A 26,183-nucleotide genomic window follows, 5' to 3' on the forward strand; every position below is an offset into this window, starting at 1 on the left:
TATTTGGTATTTGAGCATTTGGATAGCAATGATTTTATTCTAAAAACTTTAAGGCTATCATTTCATTGTCTTTTAGCTTCCATTGATTTTGTTTAGAATCCATCTGTTATATTTGTTTCTTCTTTGAAAAAGTTTTTTTATTCTTTACAATATTGTTCTTTTTACTGTTGGTTTTCTGCCGTTTTACTTTACTTTGCTCAGATATGACTTTGTTTCTACTGATGATGCTTGAGCTTCAGCACTTCTTGAATTTGTGCCATGATGTCTTTCATCACTTTTGGAAAGTTCTCAGTCGTTATCACTTCACATATTGTTCATACTATTTCCTCTCTCCTCTTTTTCTGGGACTGTAATCACATATATGTCTATCCTTTTCATTGTACCCTCTATGTCTCATACTTTTACTCCTGTATTTTTAATTCTTTGTCCTCTATGACTTAGTTTCTGAATAGCTTCTTCTAACTTATCTTTTTGGTTGTTTATTCTCTAATGCTCTGTGTTTAACATACTGTTAAGTCCATTCTCTGAGTTCTTAATTTCAATTATTCTTCAGTTTCAGAATTTCCTTTTTTTTCAGTTCCTAGTCCTTTGCTGAAAATCTGTCCTTTTTATTATTTCTTCAAAAATGGTAAGCATAGTTATTTAAAATCTTCCTAAAAACTCCAATATTGGGACCTACTGCATGTACCTTTTTATTTTCTAATGTTTCTGCTGGTTTTTAATTATGTAGTCTTGTTCCATTGTGAGCCTGGTTATTTTCCTTTTTATTGTGGCCACATATTGTACTGCAATGTCCTTTGTAAAAATTGGATGCCTATGTTACTGTTATCCTGGTATAGAGAATTATAATATCTGAGTACATTAACAATCTAGGGTTGCTGAAATTCAGTTGCAGGGATTCAGATTATTCAAAACTGAACTGTAGCTCTTGTGAGGCACTATTACTGGTTCATCCTTATTCCTTAGATGTAGCCACTTTGGATCTAAACCCAAGGTAAGGCAGACTCACCAAGAATCTACTGGGCAGCTCTGGATTCCATTCCTTTTCCTCTTAACTCTGCAAGGTGGTCAAAAGTGCTGCTCTACCTCCCAGCCATTCTACTGCTTCAACCTATATCAATAAAAACCCACAACAGAAAAGCTGTGCCCAAACCCAAGCTCACTTCCCCAAGACTGTCTTGCCCCAGATCCTAGCCTGGTAATTCTTCACTATCTTGTTAGCTCTCTGATGCTTTCAAGCAAAGTTTAAAAACAAATTGTTTAATTATTCCAGTTATTCTCTGTAGGAGGTCTGGACTAAATGACCAAATCTAATATCACTAAAAATAGGAGCTTACAGCTGCAGTCATGCTACCCCTCAGCTTTCAGAAATATCTGCTGTTCTGCCTCCTCCCCCACCTCCTGTGTTCTGATGAACCTTGTCTCTCATAGGTAACTATTTCAGAGGATCTAAGTCTGTGGTCAGTTCCCATCTGAAAAAAGTATTTAAGGATTTCTTGGTGAGGTTTTGGTACTACTCATCAGTGATTCTGAGTGGCCTAGAAAATTGAAGAGACATGCCAGACCCCAATTTTGCCCCCTTCTGTCATATGCATCAAAAAAAGGACTCTTATTAAGATCCTTCCCCATACACACATGTGCATACAACCTACACATGCACACAGCTGTTACAACTCCTTCTGAGGACTCAAGGAAGGATTAGCTCCCTTTACTATTAAATTCTTATCACCATCTTGCTTGCAAGGTTCCTGTGAGACAAATGTAAGTTACAAAGGCAGGTACAAAGCTAACAGAATCCTCCAGAGTTCTTGGCTAGACATAGGATCTTTTAGGGCTTTATCTAAAACATCATCTCTAAGGGTAAAAGGTACAAGGCCTGTTAGGTTTTTTGCCTTTTGATGTAAGAATGGAGACTATTTATGGAATACCTTTAGCTAATCCACATGTCTGGAATAACTTTAATGTCACCAATGAGAACCCATTTCTAACATTAATCATGCTAGTCAACAAGCTACCATTTTTATGAACAAAATCCTTTGATATTCAGTATGCTAATTAATAATGTCCATTTTTTAAAGGGGTTCAGCACGATGGCTTGATTTACATATATTGTGAAATGATTACCACAATAGATTTAGTTAACATCTATCATCTCATATAGATACAATAAAAAGAAAAGAAAAAGCAATTTTTAAATTTATAAGTATCATAAGATGAAGATTTAATAGCTCTGCTTCTTCTTCCTCATCCTCTCCCCCAAATTTAGCATGCTTTTAATTATATCAATAATTAGCATTTGTAAAATACCTATTGTTGATTGAGTTGTGAGAGTTTAACAGAACTACTTACACTGACTGCCTCTAGTATGGGTTGCCTGATTAAAATATTGGGAGCCTCTTATTTCCTCCTGCTCTATCCAGGCACCCCGATAGTGCAGCCTTGATTAGGACATTAACAGACCATTCCTGGACTCTAGTCATTTTTCCTTTTATTAAAGTATAGTTGACTTGCAATATTATATTAGTTTCAGGTGTACAACATAGTGATTTGATCATTTTTCTACCGTCTTGATTAAATCCTAGCAGCACTCCAGTTATACTTTGACCTAAGAAACGCATTTATAATATCATGCTGTATATACAGACATACTTTGAACTTCAGTAAGTTACAGGCACTGTAACAGGAGGACTACAACCGACCCCATAACCAGGACTTAACTGAGTCAAAGAACCCTATTTTTCTCAGCAGTCAATTCAACAACCTTCCTTCTCCATGTGGAGCTTGGGAAAGACATTAGATGAGATTACTTTCCAGTCAGAGTGTGAATTGTTTTAATTACATGTTGTATAGTAGATTAAGTCAGCATATATCAAGGAAACCTTACTGAAATTTAAAAATAAAATATATTAATGAATGTATTCAAAATTGTCTCCTAACTGTAGGTTTGCTGATTCAGGATGTTGGCTTATTGCTATACCACCCAGTTGTGTAATATTGTGGTTTGATGATGAATAGACCTACTTAAGAAAATTCCACAATTCAGATCACAAGCATCCTAAGGCTATTAGAAAAAAAATCACAATTGTCAATAATGACTGCTTTAGATTGCATATAGTCAGGGTCAAGAGGAGAAACTTTTAAATACCTATCACTAGCTCCTAAGACTAGTGGTTCTCAAAGCTCAGCTTCTGGACTGTGGTTGGAACCTCATCTGGGAATTTATAAGAATGCAAAATTTCAGTCCCATCCTAGACCTATTAAATCAGAAACTTTGGGGATGAGGTCCAGCAATGTGTTTTAACAAGCCCTCCAGGGTGTTCTAATCCATGACAATGTTTGAGAACCATTATTTCAGACTCTGGTCATCTTTCCCTTTTTTTTTCTTTCTGCAGTTTGACCATGATCAGACATTTGGTTTCCAATGTAGTAAATACTAAGGTACCCTACTATATCGTTGATTTTTTTGCAAATCTGGACTCAAGCACATTGTGCTACAATATTATTTCCAGGCTGGTGGCTCAGCTAGAGTTGCTGTTTTGTATCAAAGGACAAGTGCCTGAGCACTTAAGAAAGTATACTTAACCCAGTTCCCAGTGAAGTAGAGAAGGCATCCCAGGGAGTATGGCTTTCAAGTTGTTACTAAAGGGCAAACAGAAGTTAGTAAATGGAAACTGGGGAAAAATTGTGCCAGACAAGGGGAACTACAAGGACAAGCATGCATTATGGTTACATGCTTTTCTCTTGTTTGGAAGCTTAAAGAACTCAATGATTATATTCATTTAATTTTACCCATGTATATAGCAAACTTATAATCTTGTCAACATTTAATATATATTTTAAATGAAAAATTACAGAATTATTAACATATATTAACCTATAGGATTTATGTTGTTTTTCAAAACCTAGGAGAGTGAAACTTTGCATCCAAAAAGTATTTAGCAGTCTCTTAACTTATTTATTCTTATACCTTACCAGTTTTATTTTAAATTAGCACGTTTCCAAAACATATACTTTATTTATTTTTAATATATAAACTACTACACTAATAAGTGATAAATGCTTTAAAATTTGTGGAAAAATAATACAAAATTTGGAAAAAATTTTGGATGATATTATAAAATAAATATGAATGTAATTTTGATTTTTTTTTCTCGCACCACAGTATAATGCCACATTAACCCCATGAACAGAGACCTCTGGCTTGGTAGAGAATGATCTTGAGAATCCTGCTAGCTGAAAGCTTGAGGACAGGCTCCACAGGTTACCTAGTGCCAAGCCCAGGAGCACTGCCTGGCCATGCTCTAAATGATAAGCATTAATAGTGCACTGGGTCATGATTTTACCCTTCAGAAAGATCACTCAGAGCACATCTGTAATATATCTGTTATGAACAAAGAGAAAGAAATGAACAGTATCTGTTCATCGTGGGGACAGAACCATGTATAATAATAGGATAACTGAAAACAAAGATGTAAAATGATTGTTGAAAACAGCATTAGACAATAGGAAAGCTACAGTATAGTAAATAATTATGTGTAGGTATCTTGCATATTCATGAATTTATGTATTATATTAGCATACTCAATATAAATTGTATTATATCTTTTGAATATATTTAGTATTTAGGTCTCAATCAGTGAGTAATGGGAAATGAGTTCTAAGCTTCTGTCCTATAGGATCAAGGCAACTGAATTTATTTCATTGGATTTCAAGTGCTTTTTTGCATATTCAGGAATGTATTAGGTTGAAATCTTAATGTTCCTTACTAACTCTGACATTCTCTGAAGGTCATGTCTATTCACTTTGCTATAGTGAAGGACACTTGGATATGGCAACTGTCTCTAAGGGAAAGCGCTGAGGGGATAGTGGATGGGATTGTCATCTTTCATGCTGAGAGCTGCCTTACTGATTATACTAAAGCTGTTTTAAAGATTGTGCCTTTTCAGGATAATTGACAAAATATCTAGTAACCATTGAAAGTGTTAGGCTTTGGCCTATTTAAGCAGAGGCAAGTAAGTGCAAAGTGGAGGGGCTTCTGATTTCTGGTCCTAGTGTGAATAGGATAAATATTGAGATCTGTCTTCAGATGGCAGCAAGCTTTCAATAGGGAACTCGTAAGTATATCTGCCTAGAGTATGGGTTCATATAGAACTGTTAGCAGAGGATTATTATGAAAGGGGAAAAGCAAAGGGGTCAGACTTATACAGGTTGGGAAGACTTGCAAAGTGCAGTTTATCACAACAAGATTTAATGAATATCGCTGCTTATCATAATCACAGCTGCATAGAGAAAGCTGAACAAGACCACCAAACGTGTACCTCACAGTTTTCATCACATTCACATTTGCTAATGTGCTAAAAAGTACTACTGTAGAGGCCCCAAGAAGAGATGTTTTTATATTGTTCTTAAACTCTATTGGTCAATATTTAGGGAAAGGAAGGTTGAAGAAATTTCAAACACCTCACTGTTTTTATCTTGGATGAATTAAGATCTAGGATTTGAGTGGGGGAGAAAAAAGGAGAAGAAATAGAAGAAAAAAGAAGAGATATTTATTTATATCATCAAATATGAGATATGACTGTGAAATCACAGATTCCAGAAATGCTCCAAGTGAGAATACATCAACCATCTTCTAACACTGGGCTCCCAAATAGAGCAATCCCATTTGGTCCCATAATAGTATCAAACAAAAGGAAGCTGATATTATAGGAGTTTCTCCCAAAGTAACACCCTCCTAATAATTTACTTGAATTTTGTACAATGAGTATTTGGAGTACAAGAAAATATCTTCCTAAGATGTAAATCCTACATCTGTTTATTAGTCATCCTTTCTATACTACAAAATAAATAAGTTAGTGCTATATTAACAAAGATAAAATCAACAAAAATCAAATGTCGGCACTGGCACAATAGGGACCACTTTCAAAATCTACTGTCTCCGTCATTCAACAAATGTTTATTGATTGCCTACATTGTATACTTTCTGGCCAAGGGTGCAAAAATAGTACCTAGCGATCAATTGTTTCAGAATAATGTGAGGAGGTTTTAAAAAGTATGTTCTGAGGCCCATCCTTAGGGATGCTTGTCATATCAGTAAAGGGAGATACAGGCATACTTCGTTTCATTGTACTTCATTTTATTTGCCATTCACAGGCATTACGCTTTTTTTACAAATTGAAGGTTTGTGGCAACCCTGCTTTGAGCAAGTCTATTGGCGCCATTTTTCCAACACCATTTGCTCACTTTGTGTCTCTGTGTCACATTGTGGTAATTCTCACAATATTTCAAACTTTTTCACTATTATTATATTTGTTTTGGTGATCTGTGATGAATGATCTTTGATGTTACTATTGTCATTGTTTTGAGGTGCCTCAAACTGCACCCATATAAGACTCTGAACTTACTTGATAAGTGTTGTGCGTTCTGGTCCACATCACTGATTGGCCTTTTCCTCATCTCTCTCTCTCTCCTTGGGCCTCCCTATTTTCCCTGAGACACAAAAGTATTGAATTTAGGCCAATTAATAACCCTACAGTGGCCTCTAAATGTTCAAGTGAAAAGAAGAGTTGCCCATCTCTCAATTTAAAGCAAAAGCTAGAAATGATCAAACTTAGTGAGATAGGCATGTTGAAAGATGAGATAGTCAGAAAGCTGGGCATCTTGAACCAAACACTTAGTAAAATTGTGAATGCAAAGTAAAAGTTCTTGAAGGAAATTAGAAGTACTACTCCAGTGAATACATGAATCATCAGAAAGAGAAATAGGCTTATTGCTGATAAAAGAGAGTTGTAGTAGTCTGGATAGAAAATCAAACCAGCCACACATTCCCTTAAATGAAATCCTAATCCAGAGCAAGGCCCTAACTCCCTTCAGTTCTTTTTTTTTTTTTTTTTTGCAGTACGCGGGCCTCTCACTGTTGTGGCCTCTCCCGTTGTGGAGCACAGGCTCCAGATGCGCAGGCTCAGCGGCCATGGCTCACGGGCTCAGCCGCTCCGCGGCATGTGGGATCTTCCCGGACCGGGGCACGAACCCGTGTCCCCTGCATCGGCAGGCGGACTCTCAACCACTGCACCACCAGGGAAGCCCCTCCCTTCAGTTCTATGAAGGTTAAGAGAGGTGAGGAAGCTGCAGAAGAAAAATTTGAAGCTAGCAGAGGTTGGTTGAAGAGGTTTAAGGAAAGTCTCTATAACATCAAAGTGCAAGGTGAAGCGTCAAATGCTGACGTAGAAACTGAAACAAGTTATCCAAAAGATCTAACTAAGATAATTGATGAAGGTGGCTGTACTCAACATCAGATTTTCAATTTAAACAAAGCAGGCTTCTACTGGAAGAAGATGCCATGTAGGACTTTCATAGCTACAGAGGAGAAGTCAATGCCTGGCTTCAAAATTTCAAAGGACAAGCTGACTTTCTTGTCAGGGCTAATACAGCTGGTGTTTAAGTTGAAGCCAATGCTCATTTACCATTCCAAAAAACTTAGGGCCCTTAAAGATTATGCTAAACCTACTGTGCCCTATATTCTATAAATGAAACAACAAAACCTGGATGAGAGCATATCTGTTTACAACATGGTTTACTAAATATTTTAAGCCCACTGTTGTGAGCTACTGCCTAGATAAAAGGTTCTTTTCAAAATATTACTCCTCATTGACAATGCACCTGATGGAGATGTACAATATTAATGTTTTTTTCATGCCTGCTTATACAACGTCCATTCTGCAGCCCATGGATCAAGGAGTAATTTTGACTTTCAAGTCTTATTATTTAAGAAATACAATTTTTAAGGCTATAGTTGCTATAGATAGTGATTCCTCTGAGGATCTGAGCAAAGTCAATTGAAGACCTCCTGGAAAGGATTCACCATTCTAGATGCCATTAAGAATATTCATGACTCATGGGAAGAGGTCAAAATATCAACATTCACGGGAATTTGGCAGAAGTTGATTCTAACCCTCATGGATGACTGAGGAGTTCAAGACTTCAGTGGAAGAAGTAACTACAGAGGTGATAGGCAAGATAATTAGAATTGGAAGTGGTGTCTGAAGATAGGAATGAATTGCTGTAATCTCACAATGAACCTTTAACAGATGAGGAAGAGTTGCTGCTTATGGATGAGCAAATACAGTGGTTTCTTGAGGTGGAATCTACTCCTAGTGAAGATGCTGTGAAGATTGCTGAAATTACAACAAAAAAATTAGTTGATAAAGTAACAGCACAGCTTGAAAGGATTGACTGCAATTTCAAAATACATTCTACTGTGGGTAAACACTATCAAACAGCATTGCCTGCTACAGAGAACTCGTTTGTCAAAAAGAGTCATCAAGGGGTCAGACTTCACTGCTGTTTCATTTTCACAAGTCGCTGCAACCACTCCGACCTTCAGCAACCACCACCCTGACTAGTCAGCAGCATCAGCATCAGGGTTAGACCCTCCCCCATCAAAAAGATTATGACTCGCTGAAGGCTCAGATGATAGGTAGCATTTTTTTAGCAGTAAAGTATTTTTACATAAGTTATTAACATTGGTTTTCTTTAGACATAATGCTATTGCTCACTTAACAGACTACAGTATATTGTAAACATCACTTTTATATGTACCGGGAAACCAAAGGTTCATGTGACTGGCTTTATTGCAATATTTGCTTTATTATGGTGGTCTGGAATTGAACCTATAATATCTCCAAGGTATGACTGTATCTGGTATCTGTGTTGGGTTTTTTTAATTTGTTGTAACATATTTATTGGAGTATAATTGCTTTAAAATGTTGTTAGTTTCTGCTGTATAACAAAGTGAATCAGCTATACATATACATATATCCCCATATCTCTTCCCTCTTGCATCTCCCTCTTACCCTCCCTATCCCACCCCTCTAGGTGGTCACAAAGCACAAAGCTGATCTCCCTGTGCTACGCAGCTGCTTCCCACTAGCTATCTACTTTACATTTGGCAGTGTATATATGTCAGTGCTACACTCTCAATTCCTCCCAGCTTACCCTTCCCCCTCCCCATGTCCTCAAGTCCATTCTCTACATCTGCGTCTTTATTTCTGTCCTGCCCCTACGTTCAACAAACCATTTTTTTTAGATACCATATATATGTTTCAGCATACGTTATTTGCTTTTTTCTTTCTGTTTTCTCTTACATCACTCTGTATGACAGTCTCTAGGTCCATCCACCTCACTACAAATAACTCAATTTCATTTCTTTTTATGGCTGAGTAATATTTCATTGTATATATGTGCCACATCTTCTTTATCCATTCATCTATCAATGGACACTTAGGTTGCTTCAATGTTCTGGCTATTGTAAATAGGGCTGCAATGAACATTGTGGTACATGACTCTTTTTGAATTATGGTTTTCTCAGGATATATGCCCAGTGGTGGGATTGCTGGGTCGTATGGTAGTTCTATTTTTAGTTTTTTAAGGAACCTCCAACTGTTCTCCATTGGGGCTGTATCAATTTACATTCCCACCAACAGTGCAAGAGGGTTCCCTTTTCTCCACACTCTCTCCAGCATTTATTGTCTGTAGATTTTTTGACGATGGCCATTCTGATCGGTGTGAGGTGATACCTCATTGTAGTTTTGATTTGAATCTCTCTAATGATTAGTGATGTTGAGCACCCTTTCATATGTTTGTTGGCAATCTGTGTCTCTTCTTTGGAGAAATGTCTGTTTAGGTGTCTACCCATTATTGGATTGGGTTGTTTGTTTTTTTGATATTGAGCTGCATGAGCTGCTTGTATATTTTGGAGATTAATCCCTTGTTAGTTGCTTCATTTGCAAATATTTTCTCCCATTCTGAGGGTTGTCTTTTTGTCTTGTATATGGTTTCCTTTGCTGTGCAAAAGATTTTAAGTGTCATTTGGTCCCACATGTTTATTTTTGGTTTTATTTCCATTTCTGTAGGAGGTGGGTCAAAAAGGATCTTGCTGTGATTTATGTCATAGAGTGTTCTGCCTGTTTTCCTCTAAGAGGTTTATAGTGCCTGGCCTTACATTTAAGGCTTTAATCCATTTTGAGTTTATTTTTGTGTATGGTGTTAGGGAGTGTTCTAATTTCATTCTTTTACAAGTAGCTGTCCAGTTTTAATAGCACCACTTATTGAAGAGGCTGGCTTTTCTCTATTGTATATTCTTGCCTCCTTTATCAAAGATAAGGTGACCATATGTGTGTGGGTTTATCTCTGGGCTTTCTATCCTGTTCCATTGATCTATATTTCTGGATTTGTGCCAGTACTATACTGTCTCGATTACTGTAGCTTTGTAATATAGTCTGAAGTCAGGTAGCCTGATTCCTCCAGGTCCGTTTTCCTTTCTCAAGATTGCTTTGGCTATTCAGGGTCTTTTGTGTTTCCATACAAATTGTAAAATTTATTGTTCTAGTTCTGTGAAAAATGCCATTGGTTGTTTGATAGGGATTGCATTGAATCTGTAGATTGCTTTGGGTAGTATAGTCATTTTCACAATGTTGATTCTTCCAATCCAAGAAAATAGTATATCTCTCCATCTGTTTGTAAAATCTTTAATTTCTTTCCAAGAAAATAGTATATCTCTCCATCTGTTTGTAAAATCTGTTTCTTGGATTCTTCCAATCCAAGAAAATAGTATATCTCTCCATCTATTTGTAAAATCTTTAATTTCTTTCATTAGTGTTTTACAGTTTTCTGCATATGGGTCTTTTGTCTCCTTAGGTAAATTTATTCCTAGGTATTTTATTCTTTTTGTTGCAGTGGTAAATGGGAGTGTTTCCTTAATTTCTCTTTCATATTTTTCATCTTTAGTGTATAGGAATGCAAGAGATTTCTGTGCATTAATCTTGTATCCTGCTACTTTACCAAATACGTTGATTAGCTCTGGTAGTTTTCTGGTAGCATCTTTAGGATTCTCTATGTATAGTATCCTGTCATCTGCAAACAGTGACAGTTTTACTTCTTCTTTTCCGATTTGGATTCCTTTTATTTCTTTTTCTTCTCTGATTGAGGTGGCCAAAAATCCAAAACTATGTTGTATAATAGTGGTGAGAGTGGGCAACTTGGTCTTGTTCCTGATCTTAGAGGAAATGGCTTCAGTTTTTCACCACTGAGAACAATGTTGGCTGTGAGTTTGTCATATATGGCTTTTATTATGTTGAGGAAGTTTCCCTCTATGCCCACTTTCTGGAGAGTTTTTATCATAAATCGCTATTGAATTCTATTGAAAGCTCTTTCTGCATCTATTGAGATGATCATATGGTTTTTATCCTTCAATTTGTTAATATGGTGTATCACATTGATTGTTTTGTGTATGTTGAAGAATCCTTGCATTCCTGGGATAAACCCCACTTGATCACGGCGTATGATTCTTTTAATGTGCTCTTGGATTCTGTTTGCTAGTATTTTGTTAAGATTTTTGCGTCTAAATTCATCAGGGGTATTGCCCTGTAATTTTCTTTTTTTGTGACATCTTTTTCTGGTTTTGGTGTCACGGTGATGGTGGCCTCGTAGAATGAGTTTAGGAGTATTCCTCCCTCTGCTATATTTTGGAAGAGTTTGAGAAGGATAGGTGTTAGCTCTCTCTAAATGTTTGATAGAATTTGCCTGTGAAGCCATCTGGTCTTGGACTTTTGTTTGTTGGAAGATTTTTAATCACACTTTCAATTTCAGTGCTTGTGATTGGTCTGTTTATATTTTCTATTTCTTCCTAGTTCAGTCTTGGAAGGTTGTGCTTTTCTAAGAGTTTGTCCATTTCTTCCAGGTTGTCCATTTTATTGACATAGAGTTGCCTGTAGTAATCTCTCATGATCCTTTGTATTTCTGCAATGTCAGTTGTTACTTCTCCTTTTTCATTCCTAATTCTGTTGATTTGCGTCTTCTCCATTTTTTTCTTGATGAGTTGGCTAATGGTTTATCAATTTTGTTTATCTTCTCAAAGAACCAGCTTTTAGTTTTATTGATCTTTGTTATCATTTCCTTCATTTCTTTTTCACTTATTTCTGATTTTATCATTATGATTTCTCTCCTTCTGCTAACTTTGGGTTTTGTTTGTTCTTATTTCTCTAATTGCTTTAGGTGTAAGGTTAGGTTGTTTACTTGAGATTTTTCTTGTTTCTTGAGGTCGGATTATATTGCTATAAACTTTCCTCTTAGAACTGCTTTTGCTGCCCCCCAAAGGTTTTGGGTCGTTGTTTTTCATTGTCATTTGTTTCTAGGTATTTTTTGATTTCCTCTTTGATTTCTTCAGTGATCTCTTGGTTATTTAGTAGTGTATTGTTTAACCTCCGTGTGTTTGTATTTTTTACACTTTTTTTTTCCTGTAATTGATATCTAGTCTCATAGCATTGTGGTTGTAAAAGATACTTAGTATGATTTCAATTTTCATAAATTTACCAAGGCTTGATTTGTGACCCAAGATATGTTCTATCCTGGAGAATGTTCCACGAGCACTTGAGAAGAAAGTGTAATCTGCTGTTTTTAGATGGAATGTCTTATGAATATCAATTAAGTCCATCTCGTTTAATGTTTCATTTAAAGCTTGTGTTTCCTTATTTATTTTCATTTTGGATGATCTGTCCATTGTTGAAAGTGGGGTGTTAAAGTCCCCTACTAGTAGTGTGCTGCTGTCAATTTCCCTTTTTATAGCTGTTAGCTTTTGCCTTATGTATTGAGGTGCTCCTATGTTGGGTGCCTAAATATTTACAATTGTTATATCTTCTTCTTGGATTGATCCCTTGATGATTATGTAGTGTTCTCTTTGTCTCTTGTAATAGTCTTTATTTTAAAGTCTGTTTTGTCTGATGTGAGAATTGCTACCTCAGCTTTCTTTTGATTTCCATCTGTGTGGAATATCTATTTCCATCCCCTCACTTTCATTCTGTATTTGTCCCTAGGTCTGAAGTAGGTTTCTTGTAGACAACATATATATGGGTCTTGTTTTTGTATCCTTTCAGCCAGTCTGTATCTTTTGGTCGGAGCATTTAATCCATTTACTTTTGAGGTAATTATCTATATGTATGTTCCTATTACCATTTTCTTAAATGTTTGGGGCTTGTTTTTTGTAGGTTTTTTCCTTTTCTTGTGTTTCCTGCCTAGAGAAGTTCCTTTAACATTTGTTGTAAAGCTGGTTTGGTGGTGCTGAGTTCTCTTACCTTTTGCTTTTCTGTAAAGGTTTTAATTTCTCCATTGAATCTGAATGAGATCCTTCTTGGGTAGAGTAATCTTTGTTGTAGGTTTTTCCCTTTCATCACTTTAGATGTGTCCTGCCACTCCCTTCTAGCTTGCAGAGCTTCTGCTGAAAGATCCACTGTTAATCTTATGGGGATTCCGTCGTATGTGTTGTTTTTTAAGAACAAAAGTGATTCCAATACACAGCCAGGTTTGGATAATTCTCTTCTCAAAATTCAGAAGCTGAATCACATATGTACACTGCTCTGAGAAGCTTACAGTCTTTGTCAGTATTCTATGTTGATGTGTTTCAGTGGCTTCATAAAGACTTTCACAACTTCACACATTGGGTTTTTCTTTCCTTTCTTCCTAAGGAACTTTATGGGTCTTGATACAATACTCACTATACATATGACACAGTGATTGAACAGTAATAATTTGACAGGGACATAAGCAGATGCTGACTAGCCTTAATAATGTGACCTGACTAATCACCCTGGTTCTCCTTGATGCATAATGTCATCAATTTTCAGTTATCTTCAAATGGATTGACCACAGTGAAAGCTTTGTCTCCATATCCTGGTGGATGCTTCCCTGATTCAGTTTGTTTATATTCAAGGAATAAAAACATATTTTAAGATCAACTGAATAAAACTTTATTGGCCTAAAATTCACATAAATAATACCAAAATAATTCACATTATTTTGAGTTTTTTTAAAATTTTGTATTATTGATGAAGTTCTTCTCTTCTCTCATATGTTTTAACAGAGTTATGTCTATAAACAGTGAAATCTATAAAACCAGGTATGTAACATAAATATTGTAATTATTTTAAATGATATGAACAACTTAGAGGAAATTTTTAAACACACGTAAGTTTTTTTCCTCTTCTAATAAAATAAGAGATTTAAAGTAAATTTATTATATTTGTGCTGAATACTCCTATGATAGGTTAATCCTCATCTCTGACCCTAGAAAAATCCTTATAAAAACACTTTTCTTCTTCCATAGCTGCTTGTCATATGACAGTATAGGAAAGACAAATAATCCTATTATGTCTATACATTAAAACTCACATTCTTTTTTAGTTATGTGATCCATTTATTTGTAACTTTTAAAAAATATTTTATATCACTGTATGTAACTTTGTAACGATTTTAAAATTTTTACTGATCACATACTATGTATAACACTGTAGATTAAAAGCTTTAAATTAGTTGCAGAGAACAAATTGGAAAGATGAAAGTAATGCAATATACACTTTACTTTCAGTGAGTTTATAATATGGTGATGAATACAGACACGAACATATATAATACATAGGAGTGAGTGGAAAAGGGGGAGAAAAGAAAGTAGAAGATGCAGCTTGAATATGAAATTGAACAACCTTACCTTACTAAAATCAAATATTATATACCCTTCTGGGGCATACTCAATTGTAAGCAGTCTAGCTTTTGGTCAAGGAAATGAGATGAAGAGTCTGTTTATAGTCCAGTTTCAGGTATCAGAGTTAAGTTAGGTGAGAGAGATGTCTCTGGGGGTTTGATCTAAAAGCACAAGAGCAGCCCAAATAGAGGGATGACTGTAAATCCCTGAGACCATCTCTCTCTTCTCCTCATCTCTCTTCCCTCCCCTTTCATCCCCACACACAAATTGGTTGATAAAAGAAAACAGATATAAATGAGGACTACAATTATACACTATTTTAATATCTCTTCTAATGAGGTTGCAAGCATCAGTTTAGACATCCTAGTCCTATATCTGCCTGGTTTTTGTTTGTTTAGCTTGACTCCCTTCTCCCAAACTCATTGAAACTTCTTTTTTTCTTGAAGTGTTTATAGTTTCATTCCACAAGCTGTGATAACAGGAATTCCTTTTGCTTTTTAAAATTTTACTGTTTTAGTTGAATTGTGTTGTGAACTAAATTAAGATCTTTATAAAGGGCAATATAAATATGTAATAAAAGTTATAGCAAATGATTGCAGTACCTAAAGAAATGTGAGAAATGTGTACCCACATTTGAGTTTAGGTGAGACATACAAACAGCAGTTGCTTTAAAACTTTTTAAAGCCATGTATTCATTGTGATTTTTGGCTCTTCTCAGTATTGTTGCTCATTTCTAGAGGTCCCTTAAAATAAGGAATGCTATCATGGCTTAAGCAATATTCTTTTTTTAAGCAGAAATCAAATGTCAAAATAAATCCAAACGGGTAAATCCTACCTTAATAATGAACATATGTTTCTTGTTCCCTGCTTGCTAAACCCAGATGTTAATTACTACATTTGTCAGTACATTGCTCTTTTCCTATTTGGAGCTGGCTGAGATTACGATGCAGGCAGGATAAATGTCATATGTGTATCATCAGTAAAACCAAGATTATTTTTCAAAGTCTGGTAAAATGCTGATGACATTTGAGAACCAGAATTATAAAAGATTCTTTAAAAGTTCACTGTTTTTCATAGTGTCATTCTTGCATGTAAAATACAGTGGGTTGAACTACATTAAAGACTGGACATTATGACAAGCTGCTTTGTGAAAAAAGCAATAAAATACAATTACTGTTCAACTTTGATTTAAAATGCTTATGGGAATTTATTTTTAAATTCACATTTTTACGGTCCTTCATGGAGTTTGAGAGAGATTTAGCTTATTGTTTTAACTCACTGAAACTAAATCTTGCAGTCAGTTCTAGATGTTGGCTGGTCTGTTAATAAATGGGAATTCTTAATGTGTTATTTTAAAGACAGGAAAAATTGATCTCAGTGTTATATTGCATCACTTCTGATCTTTGCAAGGACTTTAACTCTCTGTAGTCTTTGAGAATAAGAATATGTTCATAGGATACTGGAAAAACACTTAGGTTTTGAGCAACTCTGAATTGATCAACTGTCTCAAAAATCAATGATTTTAAATTCCCAATGACAATAATATAATTGGTAAACAAAATATTAATGTGAGCTTTGAATTTAAAATATAAGCTGATGCAGATTTTGATTTAAAATTTCTCACTTGGCTTCAAGTTTGCTCTTTATTGACTGAATTTCTAATATAAGAACACATTATTAGACACTAAGAATCCTATATTAGTTAGATAAACATCTACTCTAGCAAAAAAATGTATATGTATAACCTCATAGAGTGTTTAATATAACCTAATGTGTTTACATGGATCATTGATATCAAAGTCCAATAACTTCAGAGTCCTTAAGACAAATACCAACCATGTATTAATTTATTCACCAAATATATAATGTTTTACATAGGAGGGATGTTCCAAATATTTAACAACTGTTAGGGCACAGGAACTGATTAATCAGGATAAGTGCAGGCCATCAACCCACCTTTATGGCCATACAAGCTTGCATTGGTTGAATGTTTGCTGTGATGGATGGAGAAAACTGTAGTAAGAGCAGTGCGGAATGAGGGTTTTTCAGGAGCTTGGATCAAAATACATTAAGTTTGAGTTGCCTGTGAGACTTCTAAGTAGAGATGTCAAGTGGAAAGTTGAATGTCTTGAGGGGAAAAGAGAGGCTGGAAATATAAATATTGGAGTTTCAATTAATAATTGGTTTTCATTGCCATGAGACTGGATGTTACTTAGGGTGAAAATGTAAATATAAAAGAGAAGAGGTCTGAATACGAGACCATGCAGCACACCAACTTTAAAGTTTGAGAAGATGGAAGAGAATCAACAAAATAGACTGAGAAAGAGCAATCTGTTGGAAACTAAAAGAATATGGTGCCTGGGAATTCCCTGTTGGTCCAGTGGTTAGGACTCCACGCTTCACTGCAGGGGGCACAGGTTCAATCCCTGGTCGGGGAACTAAGATCCTGCATGCCATGTGGTGCAGCCAAATAAATAAATGACTCGTGGAGGTAATTAATTAAAAAAAAAAAGAACATGGTGCCTGAAATCCAAGATAAGAAATTATTTCAAAGAAGAAGGAATGACAAGCTGTTTCAAATGCTACTAATGGGCCAAAAATTGAGAATTGACCACTGGATTTAGCAGAATGGATATCATTGGTGAATTTAACAAAAACAGTTTGATGAGAGTGCTGGGAACAAAAACCTTATTAGAATGGTTCAAAAGAGAAAGTGAAGAGAGAAATTTGGGATAGAAAGTTGAAAACAATCCTTGCAGAATCTTTACTAAAGATGAATAGGAAAAAAACAGTGTGCAGGGAAATGTAAGTCAAGAATTTTGTTTACTGAAATGAATTATAGCATACGTGTATGCTGGTAGGAAAATCCACTGAAGAAGCAAAAATTGGTGTTGCAATTAGCCATATACCAGAGCGATGATCTTGACTAGAAAAGAGAACATGTGATCTAGTGCCCAAATCAGTCTCAAATTAGTTTTTTGCCAAGTGAATAATAGAATAATGGGAGAAAGGGTCAAAAGAGTTAAAAGGAGTATACGAGAGAGTTATTATAAGTATTGACCGTGAGATCCATATTGGCCAAGGAGGGATATGATAATAATGAGAGGAGTTAGGGTCAGTGAAAAGGTCAACAGATTGTTCGAGTTATATAACTAGAGGAAGAGAGCTGAAAAGGAGGGAGCGGGTGGTTGTAGACTCAGAAGCTAGAAATCAAGACAATGGAAGAACTTCAGTCACTGATCCAGATAAGAACAAGAGTGAGTGATGGAGTAAGATGCAGAACAAGATTATTGGATGAGATGAGTTAAAAACAAAGAATCTACCATAAAGAAGGATGCTTTGTGTCAATGTTAAAATAAGTGTGAATTATGACAAGTATTATTGGAGAAAATGACAATGTTCCAGGGTTTAAAATGTTGTAGGAATGAAGGCCAGTGACCTAGAGATCAGTAGACAAGTGCAACAACAAGAGGGAGAGGGCTGTATAGTCAGTAGACATGGATATTCAAAGCAGGGCATTTTTATATGGGAAGAAAGTGTGGAGATTGGAAGATCAAGGAGATGCAAGGAGGATACCTACCCCATCCCCAGGACCAGGGTTATAAAGGGAATGTGAGACAGCACTACTACCATTTCAGAAACTTAAAAGGAAAGCAGAAGGGACTGTTCGGAGAATATAAGTTGAGCTTATAAGGAGCTTTGCTGATGACATTCTCCAAGGCTGACTGCTGTTTTCTCTTTCCTCCACAATGCTGCACTGTCAACTTTCTAAGAAATATCTGATCATGATGTTTTTCTGTTTAAAATTCATCAATAGGTCCTAGTAGCTTTAAGCTTGTGCAGAAGACCAGCATGCTCTAGGACTCCTACGAAACTCTCTCTAGGCACATCTCCCACCTATCCCCATATGTATTCTTCACATCTATAGGTCATTGGCAGTGGTAACACAGGTGGGCCTGGGCTTACTGATTTACTCTACATTCTTTTTTTTATACTAATCTCAATCAGTCAACCACTTATGCCATCTGGTATTCAGTTTTCTCATTTCTAGAATGAAGTAGTTAAATTCAGAGCTTGTCCTCCAGAAAACTATTACCACTTGAAGAATTAAACAGAAAAGCAACATTCTTTTTTTTATTATTTACTTATTTGGCTGTGCCAGGTCTTAGTTGCAGCATGTAGGATCTAGTTCCCTGACCAGGGATCGAACCCAGGCCCCCTGCATTGGGAGCGCAAGCCACTAGACCACCAGGGAAGTCCCCAGAAAAACAACATTCTTAATAATGGGAGAATATTGTTGGTATTTCAGAATATTTAAGATAAGTGGCCTTGCTCATTAATTGCCAACTGTACCCTCCAGTCATTGAGACAACCAAAAGTGTGCCCATACATCTTTAAGCATCTCAGATTGTCAGGTAGCTTGATAAAATGCAGGCTGCCCAGTTAACTTTGAATTTGAGATAAATAAATATTTTTAGTGTAAGTATATTGTAAATATTGCATGGGCATCATCTGTTTTTATTTGTTATATCTGGCAGCTCTACATATGGAAAGCCCTGCAGACTAGGATTATATCTATAGTCAATGTAAAAATGGCACCCCTAGAGTTGCTCAGTATACAACCTATACAACTAAATATAGCCACACTGCTTGGTGGTCAGTATAAACCCAACTGAAAACACTGGTTCAGGTTATCAGTGAAAGCAACTGTAGCACTAACATTTCTATAATTCTCCAAACTATCCAGTAGTGCAATGTGCTAAAAAGCTGTGGGATACATGTACATAAGTAAAACCAAATCTGAGGAGAAAATTTGATTATTTTGAAATCAAGCAATACTACTTTTTTATCTTCTTAATCATTTTTATTGATTTCTCCCTTCCATTGACACTAGATCATGCTTTTCCTCAAGAATGAAAACAATATTGCTACATTAAGAAATTAGTATTCAGCATGTCACCCACACCTGGAATTACAAATGTAGGTTTCAAGGATATGACAGTGTAAATACAAGGGAATAATTAGCTATTGGTGACATTTCAGACACTAATTGGGAAGATGTTCTGCCTATTCTTGAAGTTTAATAACCATTAGGAGGTGAGGTCAAAACGTTGCCAGAGAATAATAATTGACTGGTTGTCAAAAGCCAAAGAAGGTCAAATTCCCTTCAACAAATTCTGAAATTTGATTTCAGACTTTCAAACTAAAAAACTTGATTTGGTCAGCTTCCTGAAGATGGATATATTTCTTGAGGATAGATTATTATACAAGTTCACAAGAGATCAATATGTAGAGATAAAAATTGCTAATTAACTAGTTTACAATGATGCATAAAACTGCTACACAGATAAAAATATTTGCATTAGAAGACCAATGTATTCTATATCTGAATACAGATCTCAGTTTCTGTTAATAAATAGTTACTGAGTAAAAATACTATATTAAATATGAGTGAATAAATGATCTCTGCTCTTGATATCTCACTGACTAGGCTAAAAGAGTAGAGAAGAGAGAATGTGATAAAACTTGGGCAAATGGGTGGATAGAGGTGGAAAGGATGGAGAAAGGAGCATGTAGAAAAACAGAGATAAGAGAGCATGACACACTTGAGGAAATATAATTCAGTAGAGTTAATATACTAGAAGAGAAATGGTGAGAGATGAAGATAGGGAAATGAGCAAGATCCCATTCAAGAAAGGTCTTACAAGCCTTGTTAAGCAGTTGACCTTTTTGCTTAAGAGCAATGGGGAGTCACTTCTGGGTTTAAAGCAATTATTAGATTTTTATTTTGAAAGATCAGTTTGGCAATTGTGTGACGAATAGACTGGATGAAAGAGTAGCAAGAAAAGAGTCGGGAACACTTGCTGTAACTTAGGTGAGAAGTGATGATACTAGAACAAGGAAGACGACAGTATACCTGGAGGGAAGAAATGGATAAGTGAGGTATTTAGGAGGTGAAATTAATAGGACTTATCATTTAACTTTTTGTGTGGGGTAGGGAGAATGGAGAGTCCAAAACGATATACCTTATTTTGAGCCTGGATACAGGAAGAAGTAGCAAATCGAGGGGAAAGAAAATGCATGTAGTGTGTAGTTTGGGGGTTTTAATTATCTTTAGTCAAGGAAGCCAATAAAAAGACATTTTGATGTAGAGGGCTGAGACTCAAGAGATAGATCTGAGATAAAGGTCTAGATTTGTGCATCATTATAGAAGCCACCAAAAGGAATAACATCACAGGGAAAGAATGTGTTAGAGTAATGAGAGAGATGGGCCTAGAAGTGAGGGACGCTAGAATTTAAGTTATAAGCAAAAGGAAAAGGAGCCTGAAAAATGTCTAAGAAGAGATGGCAGGACAAATGGAAGAAAAACTGGGAGAACTTGCTATCAAGAAAGCAGGTGAAAGAGTTTTTCACTAAAATTGGAGTAGTTATATAAGGGCCAAGAAAATCTCCATTGGATTTAGGGGAAAAAATGACCTTAAAGAAGAGAAATGATGGTAAGAGCATTGTCAGAGGACGATTAATGACAGAAACCTGAGTGTGATAGATCATAAAGTGAGTGGAAGTTGAAGAAGAGGAACCAGTGTGAGTGCTGACAACTCTTCCCATAAGTTTGTGTCAAAGAGGAGAAAAATAATAGGACTTGAAAGGAGCACTAGTGACAAGACATTATTTTTGTGTGAGTGTACTTTGTGTGGTTTGACTCATCTGTTTGTTAGTTGTTAAAATGGAGAGAGTTGGCCACACTTGATATTGGAGGGAGGGACGGAGGGAGGGAGGGAGGAAGGAAGGGAGGAAGAAAAATAAAAGAAAAGAAAGGAAGGAAGGAAGGAAGATAGAAAAGGAAGGGAGGGAGAAAGAAAGAAGGAAGGAAGGAAAGAAAGAAAGGGAGGGAGGAAGAAAAAGACACTAAAGTATAGATTGGGATATTCTACAAGGTTCTTGAGGAGGAAGGAATAGAATCTAGAACACAGAAAGACATGATCAGCATTGGATGATGTCGTAGTTTGTTAGGGCTGCCATAGCAAAGTACCACAAACTGGGTGATGTAAACAACAGAAATGCATTGTCTCACAGTTCTGGAAGCTGGAAGTCTGAAATCAAGGTGTTGGTTCCTTCAACCAACCTTGGTTGGTTCCTTGAACCAACCCTGAAATCAGGGTTGGTTCCTTCTGACTGCTGTGAAGAAGAGTCTATTTCAGGCCTCTGTCCATGTCTTACAGATGGTAGATGGCCATTTCTTCCTTATGTCTCTTCACATCATCTTTGCTACATGAATGTGTCTAAATTTTCCCTTTTTATATTGGATTAGAGGTCCACCAATATGACCTCAACCTAATTTAACTAATTACATCTGCGATTACTCTATTTCCAAATAAGATCACATTCTGAGCTACTGTGGGTTAGGACTTCAACATATAAATTTTCAGAGGGTAGAATTCAACTTATAATAGATGAGAAGAGAGACACTTCTTCCCGTGTAGCAGGAAAAAAAGAGAAAAACTGGCTTTGTGCAGCTGTAGATTTTGTAGCAGGAAATATAGGAGTTTCCATCTGCCTTTTATTTTCTCTAGAGTGGAGACAAAATCATCAGCAAAGAAGGAGTCAGAGTTGGAAGTGTAAGTTTCTGGAAGAGGTTTTAAAGAGCCATTGCACAGAATGAAGGCTAACTGGGTAGAATGTTAGGCAGCTTTGCAGGTACTATGGCATCAGCTTATGATAGTCAAAAGAAATAATCAATTATTTAGTGGTGCCCTTCAGATAATAATATAGGAAGGGCTGCTTTGGTCATATAATGGCTTAAAACAAAATGTGTGTCAGTGTCACTAAGGAAAAGTTATTCTGATTCACCAGTTAGCCCATTTATTTGGAGCCCAGGTTAAATGTCAGTTTGTGACAATCTCAGTTTAAAAGAGAAGCACACTCACTTATTTGTTCTAAAATTAAACGGAACTAGAATTTCTATTAAAGCATTCAATACAATCTGTTTCCTCCACTAGATTGTGTTCTAAAGAGAGGGGTCACCTTTTGCATCTTTCTGTTTCTAAATATCCCCTAACATTCCTCTATGGCATTGGTGTAGTCAGTAATTAGTGAGCATTTCTAGAATTGAACCTTGAGGAGTAATGAGTTTTAACTGAGTACCTGTGTCCTACTGAGAGTAATTTTTCTTCAAAAACTTTGTCCAATGGTACACATTTTCTAGAAAAAGGAAGTGTGAGATTCATGCATAATTGTAAAGTTCAAGAATATAAACATATGGCGAGCTCTAAAAGCAGAGCACACCTGAGCCTCTTAAAGAAATATCAAATAACCAGATATCTAATCTCATGAAAGTTAAGTTTAACTTGGTGTAAAATTATAGCATTGACTTAATAAACTTCCCAGTATATTTTTTTCTATTTATGGAATCTGTAAATATAGATATATCTATAAATAAAACAGGTATCTATAAACATTATATATTAGGGTCAACGTTTTTAAATACTAGGGAATAGGAACAATAAATAAATGTAAGATATGAAAAAATATTTTATTTTGCCTTATTTTTCAGAGTGATTGTGTACTTAGTTTTTTCCTCTCTGAGCCTGTGGAACAAACAATGGAAGAATCATCACCTGTGGACCTAGGCAAGTAATTTTATCATTATTTCTATGTACAATTATTGTTTCAATATAATTGTACAAAAATCATAACTATAATTTTTTATTTTTCAAATTAAAATCTTTTTAAGAATAAGGCCTTAAGAGTCTTTTCTAACCACTTCGAAAGCTTTTTAACTCCTTAGAATATGTCTATCAAGTTAAATTAAACCCAGATATATTTGTCCAATTATAATAACTACATGGTATCACACTATTAACTCATTTCAATTAATTGTGCATTGAGATGGAATTGCATTTCAGAGGCAGAAGTCCTGTTTTCCCCTGCAGGTAAGTCTTACAATTTACTCAACATATTTGGAAGCAACAAAAATAAATACTAGGCAATAATAATGATCATGAGTTATCTAGCAGTTTCACTCTTATCTTTCAAAGCTCAATAATTATTCCAGCTCCCTCATGAAGTCTTCTTTTATTACCAGGATCCCAAACTAGACCAGCACAATTATCCACCCTATTCTCTGCCATATGTATGTTAATTCTAATTAATTTTTCTATCATCATCTCACCTAGATTGGCAGAGACTCTTTTTGAATGTCCTGTCAATCTTTTTTTTTTTTTGACATTTTAAAATATCACTTATTTTTTTGAGAGGCCTAGGTTTAATTACATGCTTGGGGATGGGTCTTTACCCATTTGTTCATCTCCATTTTTGCTTAAGTTATCTCTAGTTTTCTCTTATGTGAAGCCAAGAGCATCTCAGCCGTTAAAATATTAGAATGTCCTATCAATCTTAAGCATTCGTAATATAATTCCACTGCCAGTGGCCATCTAATACTGATACTGGTTTTTATCTCATATAAGATTTGCAAACCCATAATTTTCTAGGGCTTACCCCCCCTTTCCTTTGCAGCTCCCTGTCTGAGTTTTATCCACATCCACCTTCCGATTCTCTGCCTTTAAGATTAGGCCCATCTGCTCATTACCTCTGCCTGTATCTGACATCCTAGATATTTAACCCTCATACAGAACAACAGTTCTGTACAGCCAGGTCAGGTCTTATAGTGTGACTATTTATTGTTACATATTTATTTTTGTGTCTGCCTTGTTTCTCCTGTTAGACTGAGAGTAACATTAAATCAAGGACTCACTTCCCTACTATGCATTGCTCTAAACTAACAAATCCTAATTTAATATATGAGAATTGTACCACTTTTATTCCCCACATTTTACTCATGTAACGTTACTCTCTAAGATGCTTTATATAGTCAAACCATAAACAATATTAAGTAAGGTAATTTCTTACATTTTATAGCATGTATCTAAAGAAGAATAATGCCCACAATATAAAATATTTTTATTGTCATAATTTACAAATTATACAACAAATATCTTTTTAAAAAATATAGTATTAGCTGGGGAGATTTTCACAATCAATATTTATAAACTTGCATTAAACAGATTAAAAAAAACCAATAATAATAAAGTTGCCAATTTCTAGAGATGTCAAACTTTAAGAAAAAGCTACTAGATTGGCCTCTATTTTGTCATTAAAGGCCTTAAAGAAAATTCTTTCTCTGTGTTTCAAAAAGTAAACTGTGGATCACTATCAAGTTTTTAAATTTGGTGATTATTATAAGGTGTTTTAAAATACATACACACAAAAAATTTAGGATTCTTATTGTAAAAACTAAAATGGTTGCTTGAGAATTCTTTTTTATCTGGTTTGCTTATATCTTACTACATCATACAATACTCAGGATTTGTTTCATCACTGTTAATGAGCAAAAGATTTGATTTTCAATATTTTTAAATACAGGCTGCCTATGAAATACAGCTTGTTATCTTAAAACAACAGAACACACCTTCTAAGCAGGATATGCAAATCATTACAACAAACAAGGATTAGCAGGAAGTTGTTCCTTCTTGTATGCTTTAAATTATTTCCTCTTTCATACTTCTGAATTCTTAATGTTAATACTTTTGTCACAGAATATCAGTTGATTCTAAACAAGAAGCACAATATTATTCTAAGCATAATTCTTGTCAACTAGTTGAAACTTTGAGCTTATGTTGTTAAATGAGTAGAGGATAAAGTTATTCAAGTGTATTTAAATAATGGTTTAAATAGGATGACCTTAAGCAAAAATCCCAGACTTTACCATTTTACTACCACAACTAATGAATTGAGAGTGGATTCTGGATACCTATGTATCTAGGCACATGACTTACAAAGATCATATTAGAAATCATTTATAGTCCTGCATCTGGGAGATATTCATATTCCTTTGCCTTTACTCACTAACTAAATGTGCCACGGTAGAACAACAGAAGAATTTATCTTTTTCACGTGCCAGCCAATCACTTCTCTCCTCTACTTAACACTTTTCCTTGGCTTCTCATTGCCTTTAGGCAAGGGCAACATCATGGGCTTGTAACCTATGCAGTCATACAAAGCACAGTGCTTAGAACAATCCTGCTGTCACTGTACTGAAATTCTTAACAACTTCTGTAAAAAGGGCTCTGAATTTTCATTTTCCTTTTTTTTTTTTTTTTTGCGGTACGCGGTCCTCTCACTGTTGTGGCCTTTTCCGTTGCAGAGCACAGGCTCTGGACGCGCAGGCTCAGCGGCCATGGCTCAGGGGCCCAGCCGCTCTGCGGCATGTGGGACCTTCCCGGACCGGGTCACGAACCCTTGTCCCCTGCATTGGCAGGCGGACTCTCAACCACTGCGCCACCAGGGAAACCCCTTCATTTTGCATTTTTATTTCACTGACCCCCACAAATTATGTAGCTTGCCCAGCTCTTTGGAAGAAGACCAAAATCCTCCTGATGCATCTCAGCAGAATCTGGCACCCACCAATTTCCCTTTCCAGTCTAATATCAGGTCCTTCCCCATCTTGATTCCTATCTTTTTCCAATTTTTCAACTAAGACAAGATCCTCAGTACCTCACAGATTCAATTTTCTCTGCCTAGATCACTTGACTCCTGTTCCACCTTCCCCATCATTTTTTTTTTTTTTTTGCTACATTCATTGGAGTATAATTGC

At 35.7% G+C, this 26,183-nt stretch overlaps 1 protein-coding gene across 7 annotated transcripts in view; it reads left to right on the forward strand.

Annotated features, from left to right (window-relative positions):
- The window catches only part of PIK3C2G (phosphatidylinositol-4-phosphate 3-kinase catalytic subunit type 2 gamma), a 364,032-nt gene that overhangs the window by 275,187 nt on the left and 62,662 nt on the right, over window positions 1-26,183 (forward strand). For 6 of the 7 annotated variants that reach the window (XM_082849612.1, XM_082849613.1, XM_082849617.1 and 3 more), the window contains one exon: window positions 23,085-23,160. In XM_082849612.1, the coding sequence (XP_082705738.1) occupies window positions 23,085-23,160 (76 nt within the window). Of the gene's footprint in view, window positions 1-13,912; window positions 13,949-23,084; window positions 23,161-26,183 lie in introns of those variants that run through there. The other variant, XM_082849615.1, reaches the window with a different exon arrangement.

Source organism: Leucopleurus acutus (assembly GCF_964270905.1).
Source record: "Leucopleurus acutus genome assembly, chromosome: 11".
NCBI lineage: Eukaryota > Metazoa > Chordata > Mammalia > Artiodactyla > Delphinidae > Leucopleurus > Leucopleurus acutus.